Source organism: Micropterus salmoides, unplaced genomic scaffold (assembly GCF_014851395.1).
Source record: "Micropterus salmoides isolate LMB-PRFRI ecotype aquatic unplaced genomic scaffold, ASM1485139v1 Ms_hic_scaffold_19, whole genome shotgun sequence".
Lineage (NCBI taxonomy): Eukaryota > Metazoa > Chordata > Actinopteri > Centrarchiformes > Centrarchidae > Micropterus > Micropterus salmoides.
In genome coordinates, this window is record NW_024041039.1 from 5,474,141 (window position 1) to 5,498,591 (window position 24,451).

General features: G+C 39.5%; 4 protein-coding genes across 7 annotated transcripts in view; 3 read left to right on the top strand and 1 right to left on the bottom strand.

Moving 5' to 3' along the window:
• Positions 1-4,777, bottom strand: part of heatr5a (HEAT repeat containing 5a) — a 32,335-nt gene extending 27,558 nt beyond the window's left edge. For all 4 annotated transcript variants that reach the window (XM_038729752.1, XM_038729749.1, XM_038729751.1 and 1 more), the window contains exons 1-2: positions 4,283-4,777; positions 59-284 (exon numbers count right to left, since the gene is read on the bottom strand). In XM_038729752.1, the coding sequence (XP_038585680.1) occupies positions 59-184 (126 nt within the window). In that variant the 5' untranslated portion in view covers positions 185-284; positions 4,283-4,777. The remainder of the gene's footprint in view (positions 1-58; positions 285-4,282) is intronic.
• Positions 4,778-4,998: 221 nt separating this feature from the next.
• LOC119910906 (protein Hikeshi-like) lies at positions 4,999-6,122 on the top strand. The gene has a single exon (XM_038729755.1). The coding sequence runs from the start codon at positions 5,261-5,263 to the stop codon at positions 5,855-5,857; it is 597 nt and encodes a 198-aa protein (XP_038585683.1). The 5' UTR covers positions 4,999-5,260; the 3' UTR covers positions 5,858-6,122.
• A 1,137-nt stretch (positions 6,123-7,259) lies between these two features.
• Positions 7,260-14,180, top strand: LOC119910905 (dehydrogenase/reductase SDR family member 13-like). Its single transcript, XM_038729754.1, has 5 exons — positions 7,260-7,448; positions 10,363-10,481; positions 10,884-11,007; positions 12,301-12,627; positions 13,072-14,180. Exons 1-5 carry the CDS (start codon positions 7,319-7,321, stop codon positions 13,332-13,334), a joined length of 963 nt encoding a protein of 320 aa, XP_038585682.1. The 5' UTR covers positions 7,260-7,318; the 3' UTR covers positions 13,335-14,180.
• Positions 14,181-16,530: 2,350 nt separating this feature from the next.
• On the top strand, positions 16,531-24,347 carry LOC119910904 (dehydrogenase/reductase SDR family member 13-like). The gene is made up of 6 exons (XM_038729753.1): positions 16,531-16,727; positions 16,834-16,952; positions 17,764-17,887; positions 20,348-20,520; positions 21,840-21,993; positions 23,185-24,347. Exons 1-6 carry the CDS (start codon positions 16,604-16,606, stop codon positions 23,469-23,471), a joined length of 981 nt encoding a protein of 326 aa, XP_038585681.1. The 5' UTR covers positions 16,531-16,603; the 3' UTR covers positions 23,472-24,347.
• Positions 24,348-24,451: the final 104 nt, after the last annotated feature.

A 24,451-nucleotide genomic window follows, 5' to 3' on the forward strand; every position in this document is an offset into this window, starting at 1 on the left:
AAGTTTATTTTCCAGAATCATGTGACCTTTTCAAATGTGAAGGTCGCGCCACTCTCACCCTGTCAGTGGCAGGGAGGAGCTTCTTCAGGTGGTTCAGCCATTCAAAGATAAACTCGGCCCGCTGATGTTCACCCAGCTGACTGTACGCCTCCTCGTTTAGCAGGAGGCTGTGAGCTCGCTCCATGATGAACCTCCAGCAGCCTTCCTCCTCCTCTCCTTCTTCTTCTTTTTCTGCTCTCAGTGAGGGTGAAACCTTCTGTCCTGCTTCGCCATCCTCCTAAATCCTGTAAGACGCAAATGGAGAGAACGGAAGGAGGAATAAATAGAGAGAAAACAAGGTCAGTATTTCACTTCCATAAAGTTTGGGATCTCACAAGAGAAACATAAAGAAAACAGTGGTTGGATCAAACTCCAAAAACACATGATCCTACATCTCCCACAATGCAACTCAGCAGCATCTTTGTTAGACTCTCCCTGCCTGGTATGTCAGACTCCTGCAACATAAAATAACACTTTGAAAATCCCACCGAGCTGTCCGGAGAGTTAGTCCAGAGGCTGATGCTAAAAGAACCTGCTAACAGCTTCTCAATCACTGCAGTCTGAAGCCAGCGGCACTTTTCCAACAACATCAACACAAAAGTTGTGACCTTTTAAAGCAATGTTCTTCAGGTTGAAGTGAAACGTAGAAAGACACCCTGAGCTGGTAAAGTTGCTGTGACAGTAATTGTATGTGAGAGTGAGTCAGACAGGAGTATCTGTTTTCTGCAGTTAGACTATGAAAGGCGATTCTTATCCTGAATAAAATCAAACGACTGGAGTCTGCTGTGGAGAGATTGGTGTGACCTATTTTATGTTTATAACTCTTCTATGTAGACTACGTCTATGTATACTAACCACTATTAACAGTTGAAGCCTGCAGCCCTTTCTGCTGACACAAGACAAATTAGGTTCTTTGTTTTAAGTGCTGATCCATCCAGTCTCATCTGATCTGGCGTGGCGCAGCAACATTTTGCCATATTTAATATAACTTTGCTGAACAGCAACAAAAGTGAAATTTGAAAGGAAGATATTTTTGTGTTATAATAATGTAAGTACATTTATTTAATTTATTGCTCAAATACCCAGTTAACTTTATTTTGGCCCGACCCAGTAGTTCAGAAATTGTCTGTTACTGTGGAAAAAAGTGAACTTTGTTGCTTCATCTTTTGACTAGTGATTGTGAAAAGTGGCAAATAATCTATTAAAAAAACTGCCTGAAATTTCCATCTCTAGTCACTATCATGGACATGGGTCACGCTCCAAAACCAGCAGATCCAACATTTCCCATAATGCAATCTCTCAACACAGTCTTGTCTTTAGGGCCTCCCTGGTAGGTAAACAGCTATATCTCCACTTTGAAATGCAGACTGGAAGTTAGACACCTGTAGTTTCACAGACGGTGTAAAAGAAGTGGGCGTGGCCACCGTGACGTCACCTGTTAGTTTGTGGAATACCAATTTGAAGCCTCGAGTTTGGCATTTTGGCCAGAAGTGGTCATATGTGGATGAGAGGATGGAACTGGGGAGGGATACGCCTGACAGGTCACCATGGTAAGGTAGCCCCACCCTAAAGCATACCCTGCTTTACGATCTATTTTCCTCTAAGTAGGACCAAAATTTACTAAATAAACATCATGCTGTGTTGAAGAAGACTTGAAACTAGCAACTGAGACCATAAACCCATGATGAAAGTGTTTACTGAGGTAACAAATGAAGTTAGAAGTAGGGTCAATTTCTCATAGACTTCTATACAATCCAACAACCAGTGGAGTCGCCCCCTGCTGGCCAAAAGAAAGAATGCAGTTTCAAGGCATTTCCGCCTTGGCTTCAGTTTTCAGACCCCAGAGGTTGCCGCTTGCTGGGTCTCCAAGCTCATGCTGAGATTAAGTAAAGACTTGACAAACCCCTTCAGAGGACATCAGACAACTGTTTTACATGCTGAGCAGGACTGCATGTGTTGTGCTGTGGGAAAATCCCAACCTAGAAGACAAACCATGAACAAAACTCCCTGTGAGAGCTGGCTGCTGAGGAAGACTTCCAGCATTTTAAACTGTTCGGTCTTTGTGTGCCATTGAGAGCTAACAGAGCAGATCGGACCGAAACAGGATGGGAAAGAAGAGATGCTGGCAGCTCAGCTACCGGACGCTGCAAGAATATCTGAGAGAGAGCAGCTCGTAAATTATTCAACAGCACAGCTCTGTCTCTTCCATTAACACACCGCTCAAACACACAATGTTCACAAAGACGCAGCGAGACTAAAAATAACCTCCTGTCTCACAGAAAAACTGCTTAAAACAGACTCTACTGCACAGAGCATTAAGATTTAATGAAGGAGAAAACATCCTCACCACTCTAAACATCCCACTCGAGTGTGTTTTGGCTAAATTAAAATGTGTGATAAGAACCTGTTCATTATAAAATAATAGACATTAGCCTGCTTACTACTAGAGAAGAAAAAGTTCATCACAGGTTCCCGAAGTGAAGTCTTCCCCACAGTCTTTTCATTATCAGGGAGGAAGCAGCTCCAACATGACGAAGCGTTTACTTCAACACGGCGTTAATCTGAAGGAATGCCCCATGTTCAATGTGTCGCGCTCTCCCAGCTACAATGACGCCTCAGATCCAGCTAACGCTAACAGTAGCAACGTCTCACGCTCAGGTACAAAACACAGGTGAGCTGACACTCACCTTTTATACTGAAGGGAAACTAATGATGTCTATAAATGATTCAATATATACTGACAAGTCCCCAGAGACGCCCTTCTAGTACAGAGACTTTCACTGAAGGCATGAAGGGGAAGATGAGCGAGGAGGAAGAGGAAGAAGGTGACCGAGCGCTGACAAGATCTGTGGTGAAGAAATCACAACTGCAATTTGATAAGAACCGGATTCTATAAGTAGAATCGTAATCGATGAAATTGAAACGATACCCAACCCTACTTAGGAGACAATGAAAGCTAGTCGTCATCTACACGATAACTCTAAATATATTGAAACTGCATTTTTCCACAAGCAGGAAGCGGTTTTTGTTTTCTTCAAGGTCAAAGTGTTAATAAACGTTAGTTGCAGATCTTAACTACTGTTGATAAAAAAACAAAAACAAAGCTGACAGCACTAACGATCAGCTCATGGGTGAAATAAGTGTTTACTGGTGTTTATTGTTGGTTTCATATGATTATATTTCGGTTACTTGATGCTGTCAATTCAAGTCGGCATAAGCAGAGGGTGCCGTTTAATGGGAGTAGAAACAACACGCACATGGCTCAAACCAGCACACCTTGTAGCACCTGTGACCACGCCCATCAGTGATGTCACAGTGTCCTCAAACACCTTGAAGTACATCTGTACATCCATGCAGTAAGGTCAGAAGTTAAACCACCCACTGGTCAAACCTAATCTTTAACTCTGAAAATGCTGCTCAAGACATATTTCCATTTGATGGTACGCTCCATAAAAAAAAATATGGATTTCAGTATTTAATTCAAGTTGACATTGCAACAAAAAACTCTCACTGTAATCATACTACAATATCAGATTGGCTTTTGGGCACATTTTACTATGTATTGATTTATTATCAGGTTAAAAAACTAACATGTAGGTACAGCATCAAACCAAATGTCAAGACTTCTGTCACATTAAACTCCTGTATTTTCACTTTCTTATCTTATTAAACTCCTGTATTTTCACTTTCTGTTACATTAAACTCCTGTACTTTCTATTTCTGTCACATTAAACTCCTGTATTTTCTATTTCTGTCACATTAAACTCCTGTATTTTCTATTTCTGTCACATTAAACTCCTGTATTTTCTCTTTCTGTCACATTAAAGTCCTGTTTGTTTCTATCTCATGCATTTTCTGTGTAACTTACTGCAGAGCTGCAGCATCTACCCCCAAAACCCTCAGAGGCTCCAGCCTGAATCTGACTGCTTCATGCCACATACATTTTTTATTAACCAGAGTAACATGCAAGTTAAACATTCTCCTGTTGAGACACAAAGACTATACAAATGCATCACTAATGAGGACAGCATGTACTAAAATGTGGCAGCAGCTGGTATAAATAAACAACCTGTCTCTGTCAGCCCACAAAAAGCAATTAACTATAAAATAAACTTGGAAAAGCTTCTTCATTCATGCTTTAAAAACCAAACAGCATCGCTAGCTGCTAGCATCGGGTGGCTAACCGGGAAAGCTAACAAGCAAAAGTTGAGGGACAAACGGAGATAAAAACGGGGATGCTTACCTGTTAGTGTCGATGAAAAGTCGTTAATCCGTACAGAAAAGTGTCAGCCCAGAAAACACACGAGCAGAAAGTTTATTTCAGTTTATTTAGATGCTCTAAATGTCACCGAACAAACAGCTGAGCCGCCAGAGACTGAAGCGACCCGCTGACAGAGGCGGCGTCAAGACGGCGGAAATCACAAAAGAACACATCCGGTCACCGTTTTCAAAGTAAAACACACGGGGTTTGTTTGGAATTTTCAAAACTCAACCTTGTCCGTGTGCAAGAATTGTAAGAAACAAATTGGCATATAAGTAATAAAATGTTGTGAAAAACGTTGCATTCCTGCTGTAAATGTGTTTTGAGGGACTTAATTTACTGTAAACCTAAAATTTAAAAGTTATGTTAATATTTAAAGAAAGAACATTTTTTATCAAAAAAAATTTTGTTTTAAAGTGCAAAGAACTCTCACTTCCGGTTAACACATTTACTCCCGCTTTCTTCTTGGCTGTCAATTAACGAATCATCGAGCGTGTACACTGCCAACAACAAAACTCCACCACAACTCTTTTGCCCTCCGGCATGTCTCCCTGGTACAACTCCTTTGCTGTAGTTTATATATGTTTATTGCTGTAGTTATATAAAAAGCCGAAAATGTCCACAGCAGAGAGAGAAACATATGGGACACAACATCCCAGAGTTACTACTACCCAGGACGATGTGTCGATAGCCGAGCAGCAGATCCAGAGCGGGCAGTATTACCATGCGAGACAGTACTAGAAGTTTCTACCAGCCCCTAACAGCTGATTTCATGAACTATCTCAGCTGCTGCGGTGGGATTCATTCCTCAGCCTTCTACCGGATAAACAAGTTCCGTTGAGTTCATCAGTGATTCGGGCTCCTACACTAAAACTAGCCTGCAGGCTAAGCTGAAGCTAATCGTGTTTACATTACAGCGTGCTGGCTAACACCGAGGCTAACGGCTAGCAGTCGGCAGGGATGTTCGGTTGTTTGGTCGCCGGTAGGTTGGTGCAGACGGACGCGGTGCAGGTCGCCTCGGACAAGTTCGTGTTCAACCTGCCGGACTTTGAGAACGTGAACCATGTGGTGGTGTTCATGCTGGGCACGGTGCCTTTCCCCGACGGCATGGGCGGCGCCGTGTACTTCTCCTTCCCTGACCCGGCGAGCGGGGTCCCGGTGTGGCAGCTGCTCGGATTCATCACCAACGACAAGCCAAGTGCCATCTTTAAGATCTCCGGGCTGAAGGCCGGCGAGGGAGGGGCGCACCCGTTCGGCATGATGGCCTCCAACACGTCCCCCTCCGTGGCGCAGGTCGGGGTGTCGGTGGAGGCTCTGGAGCAGCTGGTCCAGCAGATCCCGGTGTCCAGCGCCGCCGTGTCCACCGTGGACTCCTTCCTGCAGTTCACTCAGAAGATGCTGGACAGTCTGTACAACTTCGCCTCGTCCTTCGCCATGTCGCAGGCGCAGATGACGCCGAACCCCACGGAGACCTACATCCCATCCAGCTGCGTCCTCAAGTGGTATGAAAACTTCCAGAGGCGGATGGCACAGAACCCGAACTTCTGGAAAAATTAATGAAAGCAGAGACTCTGGTGGAGGACATTAAACTCTGACCAAAGATGAATCTGCCTGGGAAGTTTCCACCGGTTCACATAAAAGTGTGCCAGTTGTCATCCAGCCCCGCTGCTTCGATTTCTACAGAATCTCTGATACTTCAATTTCTACAGAATCTCTGATACTTCAATTTCTACAGAAAACTGTTTCTAACACGTGGTCACAATCTGTTGCACCTCTCAGTATGTTTTGAATAAAACAAAGAAACCTTCCAACAAAAACCCAATTAACTTGTTTCTATAACTTTCAACCAAGATCTCATTGCTTTATTTCCAGTTTAGATTTCCTTTTTTTAATTGTCAGGATAAGGTTACATCACCAGAAAGCCTTTAAGTATTATTTTCATTATAAACAAGGTTGCAAAAAAAGTTGTTTGTTAAACCTTCAACTGCATCTCACCATCCAATCAAATGTTTACTCCTTCTGAGCAAACCCCATCAGCTGAGGAAAAGCAGTAAAATGTCATTATGAGGGTGGAACGTGGGAATGTTTGGCAACTTTTGCTTCTTTATCTGAACAAACTACAGAAATTCCACTTTATTACTAGAATGGATTTTCTTATTCCAGGAATTTCAGACCTGATTTTAACTTTTCAGTATCGTTGATTAGAGGTTTGGTCTTTGGTTTCAGTTTCTTTAGTCTAAAACATGCCTCTGTTGAGTTTTACATGTCTGCAGGAAGGTTTGCAACAACAAGAAGAGGATTTTCAGTGGTTCTGGTCTACAATAATACTTATATAGAACATCCTGTGTACACATGACAATAAAAGCAAAAGCACATTTACAACATTTAGACAAACATTAAAACAGGAAAGAGAGCAAAGAAGAGCATATATACAATTTAAAGGCCTGCTTGACCTTAAAAATACTTTACATGTACTGTAATTCCACCGTAATGCTGTCTAAGGCCACAAGGCGGCGCTGCAGCTTTCCTTTAAACATTTAACCTTTTGACATGTCTTTCTGTAACTGTAGGTGTGATGCAATTCAAGATTAATCTGCTTAATTTAATTATAGATCGTGTCAACATGTAGCGGCTGCAAGAAATCACTCTGCATCTAGTTTTACTTGGTGCTTTTCACCTTAAAGTGACAAAACTAGCCTTTTCATATAAAGTTAAAATCACCTTCCTGTTTTTCCTATTAATAAAATACCAGCCTGTCCGCTGTAATCTGATCTCTCCAGCACAGCTTTGGTGCAAGAAGCTGAAGGAAGTGAGAAACTGTTGTTTATTATGAACTGGATTAACAGTCAGAGGAGAGAGCGATTGGCTGTCAGGGGAGAAAGGGTGTAGAGCTGCTGCTACAGCAGATAAGCTGTTACATAAAGGCAGGAAAATGAGTCCACACACACACACACACACACACACACACACACACTGCAGCTGCTCACATGTAAACAGCTGCACTTTTTATTAGTCAGGATGATGCTGGAGCTGCTGCTGGTCGGAGTTGTGTTAGTCGGAGGTTATTTTCTTCTTCATATGACTTTTTTCAAGTTGCCCCGATGTAAATCTACTGCAAAGTTACATGGGAAAACTGCCATTGTCACTGGTGAGTTCACAGGCTGCAGGCCAAGCTGCCTTTATGGGGTAATAACTCTTTTAAAGGGCGTGTTCACTATTGCAACATGCACATTGAAAACAGCTTCTGAATACTGAGTCTGACTGAGAAAACATGTTTGAGACAAAAACCCTTATTTATAACCCCATATGGTACCATGTTGTAATAAGGCGTCCTTTTTAAGTTGCAGCTAATGGCTTTATTGTGGTTAATAAAGAATTTTTCTGACAAATGTTGGGTTTATGGTTTTAAAAGATGCCTTTGCCTGGTGTTTAGCCTTTCAGTTTGGTAGGAATGCTGTAAATGTAGTAATCCCTGAATTAATGCTTAGCAAGTTGTTAATAAGTGGATTTTGGTCCTGCTCAGGCATGTGATCTGAAGGTAAATTATTTATTAACCATGAATAAAGTCATCCCTTATGTGTGCCTTTTTAAAGCAAAAAATGGAATCAGATGCAGGCCCTGGTACAAAATCTTGTGGTCTAATTTATGTCAGCTTAGGGGTCATACTGGGTCCAAAATGTATCTCTGCATGTACCAATAAAATATCCATCTGCAAGATTGACAGATGGCTGTAAAACGTTTGTAGTTTTACAGAGAAAAGCAGCTGACTTCAGCTTAAATGTGTTGGTTATAACAGATTCCAGTGGAGACCAGTTTGTTTTCATGGTGGAACAAAGGATGACGAACGCGGATAGAAACTTCTACTCTTTTGTCTAAACACACTCTGTCTGCTGAACAAGCCTGTTCATTCAGATTTGAGTCCAAAAGGAGTTTGACACTAAGGGAATTTAGATAACATAATTTAAGATGGAAATGTTCGAACAACTGCAGCTGCCATGAGGATTTGAAAAACAATCTTTCAAACATGTCTTGGTCAGAGATTACATGTGTGCCAGTTCCCTTTGATGATGAAGACTGTAAGATGTGGTTGAAAGCGCTGAAAAAAAGTGGATGGAAAATGTTCTGTTCCCAAGATAATGAATTCACGCTGATGTCACTTTCCTTTTTGGTAGTAGATTAATTTATCTTCAAATAAGGACAGGAAACCTCATCATGCTACATCATTTTCTAAAGACTGATGTTCCCTCAACCAGCCTGTCCTCACCAGACAAGCAACCATATAAGATGGTTGAGCAGCAGCTTATTGTGACCCATATTACGACCTCTAGTGGCTGTATGGTGTAGCAAAGAAGGAAGTCAGGTGACGTAGTACAGGTGCTGGTCATATAATTAGAATATCATCAAAAAGTTAATTTATTTCAGTAATTCCATTCAAAAAGTGAAACTTGGATATTATCATTCATTACACACAGACTGATATATTTCAAATGTTTATTTCATTTAATTGTGGTGATTAAAACTGACAACTAATGAAAATCACAAAAGTATGAACATGAAAAGTATGAGCATGATACAGCACTCAATAATTAGTTGGGGCTCCTTTTGCCTGAATTACTGCAGCAATGCGGCGTGGCATGGAGTCGATCAGTCTGTGGCACTGCTCAGGTGTTATGAGAGCCCAGGTTGCTTTGATAGTGACCTTCAGCTCTTCTGCATTGTTGGGTCTGGCGTATCGCATCTTCCTCTTCACAATACCCCATAGATTTTTTATAGGGTTAAGGTCAGGCCAGTTTGCTGGCCAATTAAGAACAGGGGTCCTTAAACCAGGTACTGGTAGCTTTGGCACTGTGAGCAGGTGCCAAGTCCTGTTGGAAAATGAAATCTAAATCTCCATAAAGTTGGTCAGCAGCAGGAAGCATGAAGTGCTCTAAAACTTCCTGGTAGACGGCTGCATCGACCTTGGACCTCAGAAAACACAGTGGACCAACACCAGCAGATGACATGGCACCCCAAACCATCACTGACTGTGGAAACTTTACACTGGACTTCAAGCAACGTGGATTCTGTGCCTCTCCTCTCTTCCTCCAGACTCTGGGACTTTCATCAGAGAACATAACTTTGGACCACTCAGCAGCAGTCCAGTCCTTTTTGTCTTTAGCCCAGGCGAGACGCTTCGGACGCTGTGTCTTGTTCAGTGGCTTGACAAAAGGAATGCGACAGCTGAAACCCATGTCTTGCATACGTCTGTGCGTGGTTCTTGAAGCGCTGACTCCAGCTGCAGTCCACTCTTTGTGAATCTCCCCACATTTTTGAATGGGTTTTGTTTCACAATCCTCTCCAGGGTGCCGTTATCCCTATTGCTTGTACACTTTTTTCTACCACATCTTATCCTTCCCTTCGCCTCTCTATTAATGTGCTTGGACACAGAGCTCTGTGAACAGCCAGCCTCTTTAGCAATGACCTTTTGTGTCTTGCCCTCCTTGTGCAAGGTGTCAATGGTCGTCTTTTGGACAGCTGTCAAGTCAGCAGTTTTCCCCCTGATTGTGTAGCCTACAGAACTAGACTGAGAGACCATTAAAGGCCTTTGCAGGTGTTTTCAGTTAATTAGCTGATTAGAGTGTGACACCAGGTGTCTTCAATATTGAACCTTTTCATAATATTCAAATTTTCTGAGAGACTGATTTTGGGGTTTTCATTAGTTGTCAGTTATAATCATCAAAATTAAAAGGGATGAACACTTGAAATATATCAGTCTGTGTGGAATGAATGTATACATTATACAAGTTTCACTTTTTGAATGGAATTACTGAAATAAATCAACTTTTTGATGATATTCTAATTATATGACCAGCACCTGTATATATAAAAGCAAGGGAAACTAAATATAGTAGTAAAATAATTAAACATAGACATAAAAGAAAACTAATGAAGGTGCCGTTTGTCCAAACTTACTACATTTTTGTAACTTTGGAAAGTTACCTTACCTTTGTCATCTGTAGAGCAACGTTGCTAGCATGGCTAATAAAAAAAAAACTGTCCATGATCCTATCATTCCTCTCCAGGAGCAAACACCGGCATCGGTAAGACCACAGCGATGAACCTGGCCAGGAGGGGCGCGAGGGTGATCATGGCCTGCAGAGACAGAAAGCGAGCTGAGGCCGCAATCCAGGAAATCATCCAGGTAAAGACAAAAAACAGCTTAAATTACAAGGAATATACCCCATTTGTTTAGACAGTTATGATCATCAATCAGTAAAAAACACATTTTCCCCATAAATTGTTGTGTTACAACATGACTTTTCCACAGTTACATCTGGTGGACCTCAGGGGTGCATCCTAGGTCCTCTTCTCTTCTGTATACATATACATTACATATACACAGTTACCCAAAGCTGATTATATTTTCATTGTTATGCTGATGATGCGCAGTTATTCGTGCCAATTTAATCTGCCCATGCATCTATATCAGCTTTCTAAATATCTCCTGACATGATCAAATTGAGTAGAATAAAATAGAGTGGGGATTGCAGGAAACTAAGTGTTCAAAGTTTTCTAACTCTCTCCTTGTTTTCCTTGTGATCAGGAGACGGGGAACAGCCAGGTGATCTTCATGCAGCTCGACCTGGCCAGTCTGAAGTCTGTTCGCTCCTTTGCTGACAGCTTCCTCCAGTCTGAGTCCAGGCTGGATCTGCTCATCAACAACGCCGGTCAGCCAGGAGTGAAGTGCCTGTTTTATTTGATAACTTCGGCTGCACTGATCAATGACCGATGTATTGAAAGCAATTCCCTTGTATGGTCAAGTCTACAAGCAAATGACAAGGCATTTGCGGCCATGTAGGGTCCCCTACCTAGCCAGTATCCTGGGTCGGCTGCTCATGCTATCTTCCTTATGTGTAGATGGTTAATACTCAATTATATATCATTGATATATATATATATTTATTTATTTATTTATTTATTAGGACTATTTACACATTAGGGAGTTTATCTTTTTCAAATCAACTCAATATTTTTGCTTAGGTTATAATTAATTGTGTACTGTTTTCTATTTGAATCTACTCGTATTAAATAGATAACTATTAATTATTAATTAATACCAAACATTGTGAAATTTAATTATATTGCTTGTAATCTGTTGACTCCTTTTTATCGAGTAGATACGGTGTATGTTTTCTTACAGTGTGAGTTAATGTACAGTAGATCAGTGGTTTCCAACCTTTTCTATCCCCCACGGGCCAGTGAAATGAACTAATTTACACTTTCATTGATACCACCTGTCATTGTTTAAAATATGTTGATCTGAATTGATTTGATATACAGCTGAAAGTCATTGATTTTGTAAAAATTTATATTTTTACAATGTTTTGGGGCCCAAAAACAGACACAGGTGCAGAGCAGATTAGGGAACTTACAAGTGACAGAAGTTGGTAGTCCAAAAACAGAGAACAAAATCCAGGTGAGAAATCCAGAAATCCACAAACCGATAAAGTAAGTCCAAACAACACATGGGAAACCAAGGAAATAATCCAGAGACGGGAGACATCAGATGAGACGCTGAAACAGCCATGAATAAAAATTAACAGTGATGAACAATGAAGCAGCAATGAGTGACAGCAACTTAAATAAACAGGTGAAGACAACAAGGCACAGGTGATACATCAGTGAGCACATACAAAGGAAGTAAAAGCAAGACTATGACACTAAGGGCAGATGAACTACAAAGTAAAACAGGAAATGTGAAACAAAAAAAGCAACCATCCCAGAACCTTGACAGTTTTCACACAGCTCAACTTTCAACATTTAGGACGATTTGGTCAAGTTTGCGTTCTACTTGGAGTAGCAGATGCTGGGTGTTTCAACCATTTAGCTACTCATTTAAACGTCTTTGATTGCTCTCTAACTAGTGTTCATGCACTCTCAAAATTTATGGAAGTGATTATAAAATAATTGATCATTTCTAAGCCCTAAGTGTAAGTTTATTGTGATGTTTCTGTCTTCAGGTCTGATGAGCGGTGGAAAGACGGAGGATGGCTTCGGGATGATCTTTGGCGTCAATCACCTAGGTCACTTCCTGTTGACAGTGTTGCTCCTGGACCGGCTGAAGGCGAGCGGGCCGAGCCGTGTGGTGACCGTGGCCTCCGTAGCACACGAGATGGGGAAGGTGGATTTTAACCTTTTGACGACTCAGAAAGAGTTAGGTATCGGCAACGGCGACTATCAGCTCTTCCAGAGGTATTGCCACAGCAAACTGTGCAACGTCCTCTTCACCTACGAGCTCGCCAAGCGGCTGCAGGGCACTAAGGTCACCTGCTACAGCCTCCATCCTGGTCAGTATAGACATCAGCCTGTCTGTGTTTTGCTCGTTAATGTGTTTTGGCTACCTGTAGCAGGTTATATTTGACAGCTGACTCTATAGAAAATGGGACTTTTCTGTTTTCACTTAAACCCATAATCAAATTCCCTTTGTGGATTATTAATAAAGTTGTATTGGATTGAATTGAACATTTCATTAATATTTTTTTCTGACATAAATGGGCTTCCATATATGTAAATGTATCATTACTTAAAATTTAACTTAGGATTTTATTAATTTGACCTAGTAACATGCATATTTGTATAAAGCTAGTGCTGCGGTATGTAGCATAGGTCCATATATTACAAAAGTAAACAAATTAATGATGAAATAAACAAGATCAGTATTTTTATTTTTGGCCTTTGTTACATTTAATCTTTTCTTCTGACAAATTTATTTATTTATTTATTTCATCCAGGGGCCATAAAGACAGAGATCGGTCGTTACTCTGGTTTCTGGTGGAAACTTATCATGACACCCATCATCTTCCTTTTCTTTGTGGATGCTGACTCCGGAGCTCAGACCACGCTCCACTGTGCCCTGGAGGAAGGCATCGAGCACCTCAGCGGCCACTACTTCACCCAGTGTGCGCCACTGTTGAACATGAAGTCGAAGGCGAGAGACGACGCTGTGGCCAAGAAGCTGTGGGAGCTCAGTGAGAGTTTTTGCAGTCTGTCCTAAAACCAAACCTGAATCTAAGCTTTTTTTTTTTTTTCATCGCAGAGTAAACTCTGTATTTTCCTACAATCACGAAACACTAAGTAATAATTACTTCTCTCCTTGATCTACCTAAAGGTGACTGAAAATCATTTTTGTAAGACAAATGAAAAGAGCTTCTTTTGCTATGTTATGAAATGTGGAATACATGTAAACGTTTTTCTTTATTTCTAGTTTCAAAAGAGACCAAATCTCAAAGCAATGATGCCGCCATAAAAGGTGGAAACACACACAGCTTGAACATGATTCTCAATGTATGACACTGTTTTTAAATTCAGTAAAACCTAATCCTAATCCTCAGTTTACTTTACTAAACACGGTTTTATTACCTTCATACTTCATTACTTTAAAAATTATTTTAACTTGTTTATTATTTAATTTATTAGCTTTATTCATGAATGAGGTCTAACAGGAAGTTTGACACTCTGCAGGATAACATACTGCACATTTCTGTGGATTTAACATCCAAACCATAAAATATTTACTTATTTTGGGTAAAAACAATGATTTATACTCATTTTTGAGTTTTGACATTTTCTTTGAATTTGCACGCTTTGCGTTTGTAACAAAGGGAACGGTTACTACTACAGTATGTTTCTACGTATTGGGTTTTAACAAGGTCAGAAGGAAAGAAACATATTTAAAGGGGGAGCGAATTGGCTGACTTTGAAACATACAACAATGGGACCCCAAAACAACAAGGATGTAAATCCAATGTCAACAAAACACATAAGATTAAGTAAAATCTAAGTGAAAAATCTTTTTATTTTTTAATTCATCTCTTTACGGAATAAAATTTTAATTATCTTATGTCTTGTTATTTTTATTCCTCTTTCTTTGTTTTTAGGATTTGTTTTGCATAAAAGCCCTTTATAATACTGGTTTACTTACTAATCTGTACGTATGTCTTTTTCCTACATTTATAAACATAAAAAAAACACAGGGTTATAAACACAGGGTTTATTTTGGGAGTTTTGAAAGGAAGTTCAGTTTTAGCCTCCCCGGGGGTTCAAAGTAAATCAGTAGTTAAGATAAGATTAAACTTTATTTTATTTATTTATCCCCTGGGGGAGAAATGTGCATGTTACAGCAGCAAGTTACAGAATAGCACTAAGGAGATAAATAAACAAAAAGCTAAAGATACCAGTGCAAACCTGCACTGTAACAAATTTTGTTTTATTTAAATTACAGTAAAATACTGGCAGCTACAGTTGCCAGCATGAAACAGTTATTTTACAGTGTAACTACTGTAATCAATAACTGTTTATTACTGTAAAAAATATTACAGTAATGTGCTGAATGTGTAATGTATTGAATATAAGCAATACTGTATAATACTGTTTGTTTGGTTTTACAGTATAACACTGCTGTAAGCTAATGATTTAAACTTTTTACAATTCAAAATAAAAATAACTCAAAATTTCTAGCATATAAATGGATCAGACAAAAGATGGCCTTACAACATGTGGCATTTATTAAAGTCAATGCAAAAAAAATGAAATGACAAATTTTAAAATAAGTACATTTTTGTAAAATACAATTCATTAAAACACAATTTCTGAACATGTTCTAATATAATATACTAGCCTAGTCCATGTATCCTATAATCAGTTAAATTATTTTCTTGAAATATGACGGCCATGTAACATTTATTAAAGCCACTGCTTCATACACCTTCAGTAGCTGACAAATTTACAGTAATGTAATTCTTGTAAAATACAATCCATAACAACAATTAGTCATCTCAAGCAGGTCCTCAACAATCTTTCAACAACTTGCATACCATACTTAAAACTGTACCCTGCCTTCAGTATGCATAAGGTATGATCATGACGTGCAATAGAAAACGCGTGAAAGAACAAACCTGGAACTAACAGTACTTAGGAAATACTGGCTCCAGTATTGTTTTCATAGAAGTCAGTGTTTCAACTTGTATGTTTCCTAAATCTGACATATGGTTATTTTGTGATTTAGTACAGTAAATATATTATGTATTGGTCCTTTAAGACTGCACTTCGGAATTTTTCAACCATGGTGTCTATTGTTAAAAAACTTCAGATATGCATGTATTATCCGTATATGTATGTAAGAATGCAAAGTCTGCAACAAATTTGTACAATAACTCACTAAAAGAGTAAAGGAAAGTTATGTGAAATTAAAAGAATGTGTGGAATGAAAATAAAATGTAAATGTAAAGACAAGCAATGTTAAATGAACAGAAAATATTCAAATAAGCATTTAAAGAAATGCTCTTCATGTATACCCTTTTGTGTTTTCATTTAGGCTATAACACCTAAAAATAAAATAAAAAATAAAATGTAAGGGATAGTGGAGCTTGGTTGGGGTGGTGAGTGCTGGAAAATTTCCCTTATTTTCAAATCCAAAACTTGACAAGTATGTACCAGTGCAAAACAGTGCTTCTCTCCTGCTGCCAGTTGGTGCAGAGCAAACCACAGTAAACCTAAAAATAAATACTCCCGCACACACCAGAATATTAGGATTGATACGGTTTAATGAATAGATTACAGTAAAGACAAAAAGAAGTAAACTATGCGTTTCACATGTTGCTTCATCAGATTCACTCGGAGAATCAAACAGGTTCACATAGTGCTGATTAGGGAGCATTGTGCTATTTGGAGAGAATCCAGCATGTTAACATTCCTAATATTGTTGACAAAAGTCAACAATATCGTTGACAAAAGTCAAAACAATATTAGGCCATAGCAACTACAATTCTAGGAATTCCTGGAAATCCAAACAGCAATACAAATAAACAAAAAAAAGATGAAGGAAATTCCGCAAATGACCAAATAATAGTTAATTTACAAGATAGTGCAGATGTGCATATGTACAAAGGGAATGCAACAGAAGTATTCTAAACTGATCCGGAGTTGTGAGTGTAGATGGGGTTCAGTAATAAATATAAATGCCCACAACGACAGTACTAAGATGCTAAGTCAAGTCCAAGTTAAAACTGGAGAGGGGCAGACTCCTGAATGGAGTTCCCTTCTCATTAACGTTTGAACAGCAGCAGGAGTTTCAGTTCAACATCAGTGCTGACTGATAAGGAATGCCAGCAGAACCAGTTGGATCTTCCTGAGCTGTGACTCACCTGCCAGGCTCAAGCAGGTAGAACTGGTCCGACAGGTGAGTCCCACGAGGTGAATAAATGACAGAGCTCAGTTCTTGAGTCAGTCAGTGATTCGCAGGTGGATCAGACGCTGTAACAAACCATGTATCTCCTGTTGTTGGTCGGTGTGGTTCTGGGAGCTTACATCATCCTCACACAGACTCTCTTCAAAAGATCCAAATGCAAAGGAAACGCAGCGATGGCCGGGAAGACCGTCATCATCACAGGTGAGACTGTCTGGATACAAGATATCTAGACATTTAACAGGCTGAGAAAAACATTACACATGATGTTATATTGTTGCTGACAGTTTTGTTTGTTTTCTTGGTGCAGGAGGCAACACCGGCATCGGTAAAGCCACGGCTCTGCACCTGGCCAGGAAGGGAGCCAGAGTGATCCTGGCCTGTCGTAACCGGGACAAGGCCGAGGCTGCTATCAGAGATATACAACAGGTAGAGACAAGAACAATTCAAGGAAACACAGAGATCACATTTGATGCTCCATTCAGGCTTTGAAAAAAATCACTCACTGTCCTGAGACATGTCATTTCTTGTTAAGGAGAGGCTGCATACTCAGCTGTTTCTTTCTTTCTTTCACATTAAAAACAGGTTTGTAAAGTGAAATTTGACATGTTCTAAGTGAAATAACATTATTATGTAGAGGACTTACGTAATGTACTTACTTTAACCCAAACCACGATGGTACCAAACTATGACTATGACCACGTGTTAAACGTCAATCGACTTAGGTCATAATAGTGTACTTAAGGTCTGGTACACCTTTTAATGGACTAGTACGTTCCAACGTTTGCACATGTCATTTGGGAATGGTCCTACATGTCATCAATCAATCTCTTTTGTTGTTTAGGTATGAGCACGTGTTGACTAAATACTACGCCTTTGCCGCTGCTGCCTGCTGAGTTACAAAGCTTAAACAAAGAGTTCAACCAATAGCACAGAAATTAAGTTGAGTGTACTGATGGAGGATGGACTCTAGTGAATGCTAAAAGGAGTTGAAGTCTAAATTCAGATGTAATCACTGACACAAGCTGTGTCCGTTTAAGTGTCAACTGTGACAGAAGCTGAAGTATTTGGTAATAGTGGTATAAACACTAAAAAATGACCTCTATTAACACCATTAGAGGAAAGGAGTTGAAGCGTTAGTTGGACATGAGGTGAACTGAAACTGTTACAAGTATTTTGAGAGATAAGAATCGACAAAAAGAATGAAAAGAAGGAGAATGACATGATGATCTTGTTCCAGGATACAGGAAGTACTGATGTGCTCTACATGCAGTTGGACCTGGCCAGTCTGAAGTCCGTCCGCTGCTTTGCCAAAACGTTCCTGAAAACTGAGTCCAGGCTGGATCTGCTCATCAACAACGCTGGTACACAAACACATGCTGTTACACGAAGACAAATTATTTATTACTTTTGTGAAAGTATGTGAATGAATGCGAGTTGTTTCAGGTTTACCTTGAGTCGACACATCAAGCAGAGCCTTGGCAAGTGACTAGTTTTAACGGCATGCATTGAAGACATTCTCATACAACAACATACAAAAGTTTTGGTCACACATTTGCCGCCACCTGCATCGCCGTCCTTGTGCACAAGATGCAGCTGCATAGCGGTCACACTAGCATTACAAATTAGTGAAATTTAGCTGTGTGGTAATTTAATTAAGCAGATTACATAATGTATAAGGGGCCGTTTTCATGGCAGACATTTTGACTGGTCATAGCAGGAGAAGCACAGGTGAAACTAATCAGTAGCATTAAGTGTCCCAGGAAGGCATGACAGTGAGCCAGCATGCACAATACCAGGACCCCCCAAAACTAGATCACCCTAAATGTAATGCAGTTGTTTTTGCAGTTTATCTTGATTGCTTAAACACATTTCTTGAAATTATGCCTCTTTTTCTCGAAACTCTACACACAAATCCACAACTTCTCACTCAAATCCCCAAACACCCCATTTTCAGGTCAGAATGAAGCTCTCCACTTAAAACCATTCAATCTCCACCACTCGCTGAAAAACCAAACTTTGCCCTCAGACATGACATATAACATACATTTTCTCCTTTCCCTACTTCTCTTCCCATTTCCTTATTGCTCCTCCTCTCCGGTGTCCTCAACCTCTTCCTTCACATGTCTCTGGATCCATTGTTCCACAACTGAATAAACTGACTCTGTCCCTTTTATCTATCTATTGGAGGTTCTGATTGGAGTGTTATCAATGGTGACTCTTTGTGTTTCCACCTGGGTAGCTATGTGCTGATTGAGCTCAAGTTTTGCTGACTTGAGTGAACAATATTGAATGTTAATGCTTTCTAAATGACCACACGGTGTAGGCAATGAGAAATAAAGGGATTTGTGAGAAGAGTTTAGGGAAATTAGTGTGCTTTTTGAAAAATGGAGTTGTGGTTTTGAAAGTATTGTTTGAAAACCTGTTTATAGTGTTTAAGCAATTAAAAAAAAACTGTAATGTTATGGATTACACCTGTGCTTTTCCTGCCATGACATGGCTAAATTTCTCCTCTGAAAAAGGCCTATAGTTCATGAAATAATGAAGGAGACTCTGACACATAGTATACCTAAGTTTTGTGTTTTTGAGGCCACTTGAGTTCTTTGTCCAACTGATGAAACAAAGAAACAATCAAAGTTGTCAGTTTAGTAGTAGGTCTTAAAAGAAAACCAGATAATCAGGTGTAGGCTCTCTCTTAATACTAGTTTTTATCTTTCATCTAGAGACAGCAGTAGATGCTCCTTTATCTTAGCATACGGACAGAAAATGTGACATTCTTGTGACAATGTTTTGATGAAATAAACCTCAGAAAACACATTGAGGAACAGAAGTTAGATTTTGACAGCAGACATTTTGACCTGTGGCAGCAGTAGAAGCACGGGTGTATTGTAACTGTTTCATTCAGGTCTGACAGTGAGCCAGAAGTTACAATATCAGAGAGGTGGCACACCTGATATGGAATGCAGACAAAATTACATCACTGGCTTCAACCTAAACAAAGTGTTCACTGGGACAAAGTCTTCTGACTATTGAGGCGGAATGTTGTCAATGAAACTGACCTAATCTAGGCATTAGAGGAAATTTTTTTACTTTTAGTCATTTTTGTTGTACTTTTTTTTTTTTAACCCAAACTACTAATGTCATCATTATACTGCATATTTAAAATGTCTCAACTATTTTTTTTAAATTAAATTATGTTAGACAAAACAAGTTATTTACCATTAATTTAAAATAATTTACTTAAGTTTGCATTATTTAGTTTGTTTTCTCATTACATTTTAAATTATTTGATGTTTTTATTTAATATTGTACATAAAAACAAGTTAGTGTGAGAAAGATCCAATGACTGAATAAAGAACAGATTATTATTATAACAGATATTATTAGATATTACTCTTTTTTAAAGCTGAAGTGCAGGACTTTTACATATAAATGAATGTTTGTTAGAACGTCAGACGGGGGAGACAGAAGTTTTGCAGATAACAAAGAGGGATTCTACAGTGTAATAGCTAGTTTTTATATTATATATATATATATATATATATATTTTTTTTTTTTACATGTAATTACATGAAGTAGCTCAGTTCCCATCTTGCGTTAAAGCGTGTTTCCCCACTGAATAGCATTTCCCATAGGATTGCCCTTCATGGTGCGGCTAGGGTTCAAGTTTGGTCATGTTTAGGCACCACAGGGACGACTGGTTGGTGTTTGGGATAAGTTGGGTTCAGGTTAAGATAAAGGTAAACTCAAATCGATCTTAATAGTAGAAAGAACTGCTGACATTCCTAAAACAATGTAAATGTAAGTCTCTGTCTGCTCTGTAGGTCTGGTAGCTGACGGGCGGACGGAAGACGGCTTCGGCATTGGGTTTGGGGTGAACCACCTGGGTCACTTCCTGTTGACCTGCCTGCTGCTGGATCGTCTGAAGGAGGCGGAGGAAGCTCGAGTGGTCTCTTTGTCCTCCATGGCTTACCGCTGGGGACACATCGACTTCAACGTGAGCTTTTTAATTGCTTAGTCAACACACACATGACATACAAATACACAGTTGTTGCCGCACACACTGGCATTTTTCAGTGTTTATAGTTCAACTCACAGTCAGCACCTTTCAAATATTCCACTTAGATAAAAACAATACAACATGATGATTCAAATTAGAGAATTGGGTAATTATAGTGAAGTTTACAGTATTAGCTACAGAAAACCAGAATTTCACATCCTTACGACAGTATGAAGAGGAGGAATTTAACGGTCAACAAACTTAAGTGCATTTTCAGGGCTTAATTTACTAAGTACTGCTTTCACTGCTTATACTACTGTTTCCATGCTGTAACTTACACTTCAACTTATTTCAGTGCTTTCTTGTTTGCTTTCATCCTTTCTTCGTTTTCCACAGGAAAGTAACAATGTACATACTCAAGTCACTTGTCAAGTACAATTTTGAGTTAATTATACTTTAATTCTACTATACTTCAGTTGTATGTGTTTTACTCCACTGCATTGATCTGATGATTAGTTATTTTTTCTGTACATTAGAAACACGATAACCTTAGAACATACAAAGAGACCTTTCTCCTCTATACGTGGTTTAATTTCAAATTATTAAATGTTTTATTAAAATTCAAAGAAGAGAGAAGTCCAAAAACAAACAAAAAAAACAGAATCAGAATTTTTTTTTTTCCAAGACCCCTCAGATTTATCTAGTGACCCTTTGGAGGGGCCCGACCCCTAGGTTGGGAACCACTAGACTAAACTAGCTAACTGTACATAAAGTAGTTAAAACTAGGAAACTGTATATAACCTACTTTTACTGCTGATATTTGAACTCTTTATACTCTATCAACCCTCCTTCACTCACATTGTTTGGAGCATCTTCTTCATTCAGACTCAGATATACTGAGGTTTCACTGCAACTGTCTTTCAGTCCCATCTCTGACAACATATGATAACATATTAGGAACACTTCACCATCAGAACAGGTTCCTCTGTTTGAGGATTCTTTCATTAAGGTGTTTGTGTATCTCATATTAACTCTGTCACACAAAGGGATTGTTTCATACCGAGTTTTCTGCAGAGAACATTCCTCATCTGAGGCTCCAAGCGTCACTGTCTCTTATAACACCAAGACAAATTACATCATTACATACCTTTTCACCTACTCAGTCATGATTCGTGTCACTCAGGTGATCATTCAGGCTACACTGTCTCTTTCAACACCTAGACAAATGACTTCATCACAAACCTTTTCACCTGTACTCAGTAATGATCCTCGTCACTCAAGTGATACTTAGTTTATGAAGCCGTTTGTGTGTTCAGGCTCTGGAGGCAAACGGACACCTGGGCACCGGCAGGTACAGCTGGCAGTTCTTCCACGCCTACTGCAACAGTAAACTGTGTAACATGCTCTTCACCCACGAGCTCGCCAAGAGGCTGAAAGGAACCAACGTCACCTGCTACAGCGTCCACCCAGGTAACACACTCCCAACAAACATAAACTAAATATGTTGATGTCCTACTAGTGTGCTTTGCCAAATATGTTGGCGAAAAACCTAATGGGTGCCTGAATTACGTTTTCAGTTCAGGTAGTGCGACATCCTTATTGAGGTACTGAAGGTAACGTCCAAGCCTTAACAGTCTCCACACTGCCGAAAATATTTTTCTAGGACATCTTCTAGCACATAGATGCATTAACTTTGAATCCTGACGTAGGTAGTTACACGTACCATTGTGAAAATGTCATCACTAGTCAGGTTTCCATCCAAATGTAGCGCAGATTCCATCTGTGGTTTAAGTCACATGCTTCATGTATGGCATCATTTATTTAAAAATGTTTTCATTTAGTTTTTATCCAGACAAACTTTTAGCCAAGTTGAGAAAACTTTTAGTGATATTATGAATTTTACGAGTTATTTTATAACACAAATTGAAAAATGTGCATAAAGACAGGTGCATTTGCCAGACATGTGTGTGTGAAAAAACACTATATAGTGCAGCACCATAACTCATAGTTAGGTTTTACTGCATTCTTTTCAATAAACATGTCAGAGATTTATGGATATCCGTATGTAAGTTTTTCAGCGGCAACCAAGTCAGAAACTGGTATTTACAGTCCCACATAACAGGATATACACACACAGAGAAATCAATGCACAGGAATGGACCTAAAAGGGTACAAATGCTTTGTCGATCGAGCTGTACTCTAGCAGGGTGCAAGGACTGTACCTTTGAACTTAACGTAACTTCGTTACCTCTAAAAGAACATTTCTGCACCCCTAGTGACAAAAATGTACCTTTACAATTATTCATTTACCTTCTATGTCTGAGTTTGCAAACCTCTGGAGCAACTAGGGGTTAAGTGTCTTGTTCAGGGACACATTGGTGGATGTGCATTTGAAAATAACACACTTTGAGGACCATTTCTGTACCTTACAGGGTACTTTCAAATATCGTGGCTATGGGCTTGGTAACAAGTTCAACAGACCACACCTGTGAAGTTGCATGCATGCCTTTTGCCACACAAGATTTGGTGTGAAGTGATCTTTTAAACTGTGATGCTGTGATAATAAGCCTAAACAGGTGCATTCTGCAACTTTCAGTATTTTTCCTCAGATCAATGTTGTGTCCACTGCTTTAAACCATGTGCACGTCTTCACCCTTTCAGGTGTTGTTCGGACCGAGCTTTCACGTAATGTCAGCCTGTGGCAGAAGGTTTTCATTGAGCCCATTGCCCATCTGCTGTTCCTGGACCCGGAGGCCGGAGCTCAGACCACTCTGCACTGCTGTCTGCAGGAGGGAATCGAACATCTGAGCGGACGTTACTTCTCCTGCTGTGCCGTACAGGAAGTATCTGCGCGGGGCCGAGACGACGCTGCGGCCCGGAAACTGTGGGAGGTCAGCGAAAAGCTCTGTGGACTCTCTAAAGGTGGAATAACCACAAAGGACTTTTAAGATCTTAAATGGATTGTTAAGTCAGTGAGCTATGAACTGTCCCTCTGCTGAAAGCGGTTTACTCTGGGGTGATAAGTTTGTCTTGTCTATACTTTTTTAGACCTGTATGTCTATGGTCCATACTATTACTAATAATTATAATAATAATTTGTACATGTCTAATTATGTTGTGTTGTTCCTTTTTAAATTGAAGTATCGCTCTGATCATGTTATTTAGGACATGTTCTGCTGCCACCACCCAGTGGTTGATGTCTGAAACATTAACATTTAATCATTCTCTGGACAGCAAAAGACTGACATACAGACGGATAAGAATATTGAGTGTGTTAGAGCCTCTAGAATAGTGGTTCTCAAACGTTTTCTTGTCAAGGACCCCTAAACTGACACAAATTAGACCATGGACCCCCATTTGATACAGTTTTGTCCCAGTTTCTTTTATTTTTTCTTTTATATGTTTTGTTACAGAACGTTTATGCAACCCATGACCAAAATAGTAATACGTTTTTTTATTGTGTTACTTATGGATGGAATGTATAGTGAAAATAAATTATTCCCCTTGTTGCTGGTGACCCCTTGTGGGTCCCCGGACCCCACTTTGAGAACCACTGCTCTAGAACAGCTTCAATGATCCTTGTCATTAGGCCTTTTTTCTCTGTACAGACTACACAAAGTTTAGTTTTATGTGTATAGGAGTGCAAACTTGAATGCAAACTTGATGGGTAACTTTCATTCTTTCCTCAATTTTTCTGTCTATATGTGACTGGGGGGGGGGGAGAAAATAGATACAGCATAGTATCATGATATTTGCCATGGCAATACTGTATCGGTACACAGTCGCCAAGTATCGATATTTTATTATATAAATTGCAGATGGGAGTTTTAACTTTTTGGTACTAGAAAAATAAAATCTATTGCTTTTTAAGTCCACTAGAAAACATAAACATGTCACTAAAAAGTGATATGAACAAACAGAGAAATGT

Coding starts and splice junctions, on each gene's coding strand:
- LOC119910905 (XM_038729754.1), top strand. CDS start 7,319: ATGATGCTGGAGCTGCTGCTGGTCGGAGTTGTGTTAGTCGGAGGTTAT. Junction 10,482..10,883: donor CAATCCAGGAAATCATCCAG/GTAAAGACAAAA, acceptor CCTTGTGATCAG/GAGACGGGGAACAGCCAGGT. Junction 12,628..13,071: donor CTGCTACAGCCTCCATCCTG/GTCAGTATAGAC, acceptor TATTTCATCCAG/GGGCCATAAAGACAGAGATC.
- LOC119910904 (XM_038729753.1), top strand. CDS start 16,604: ATGTATCTCCTGTTGTTGGTCGGTGTGGTTCTGGGAGCTTACATCATC. Junction 16,953..17,763: donor CTATCAGAGATATACAACAG/GTAGAGACAAGA, acceptor ATCTTGTTCCAG/GATACAGGAAGTACTGATGT. Junction 17,888..20,347: donor TCTGCTCATCAACAACGCTG/GTACACAAACAC, acceptor TCTGCTCTGTAG/GTCTGGTAGCTGACGGGCGG.
- LOC119910906 (XM_038729755.1), top strand. CDS start 5,261: ATGTTCGGTTGTTTGGTCGCCGGTAGGTTGGTGCAGACGGACGCGGTG.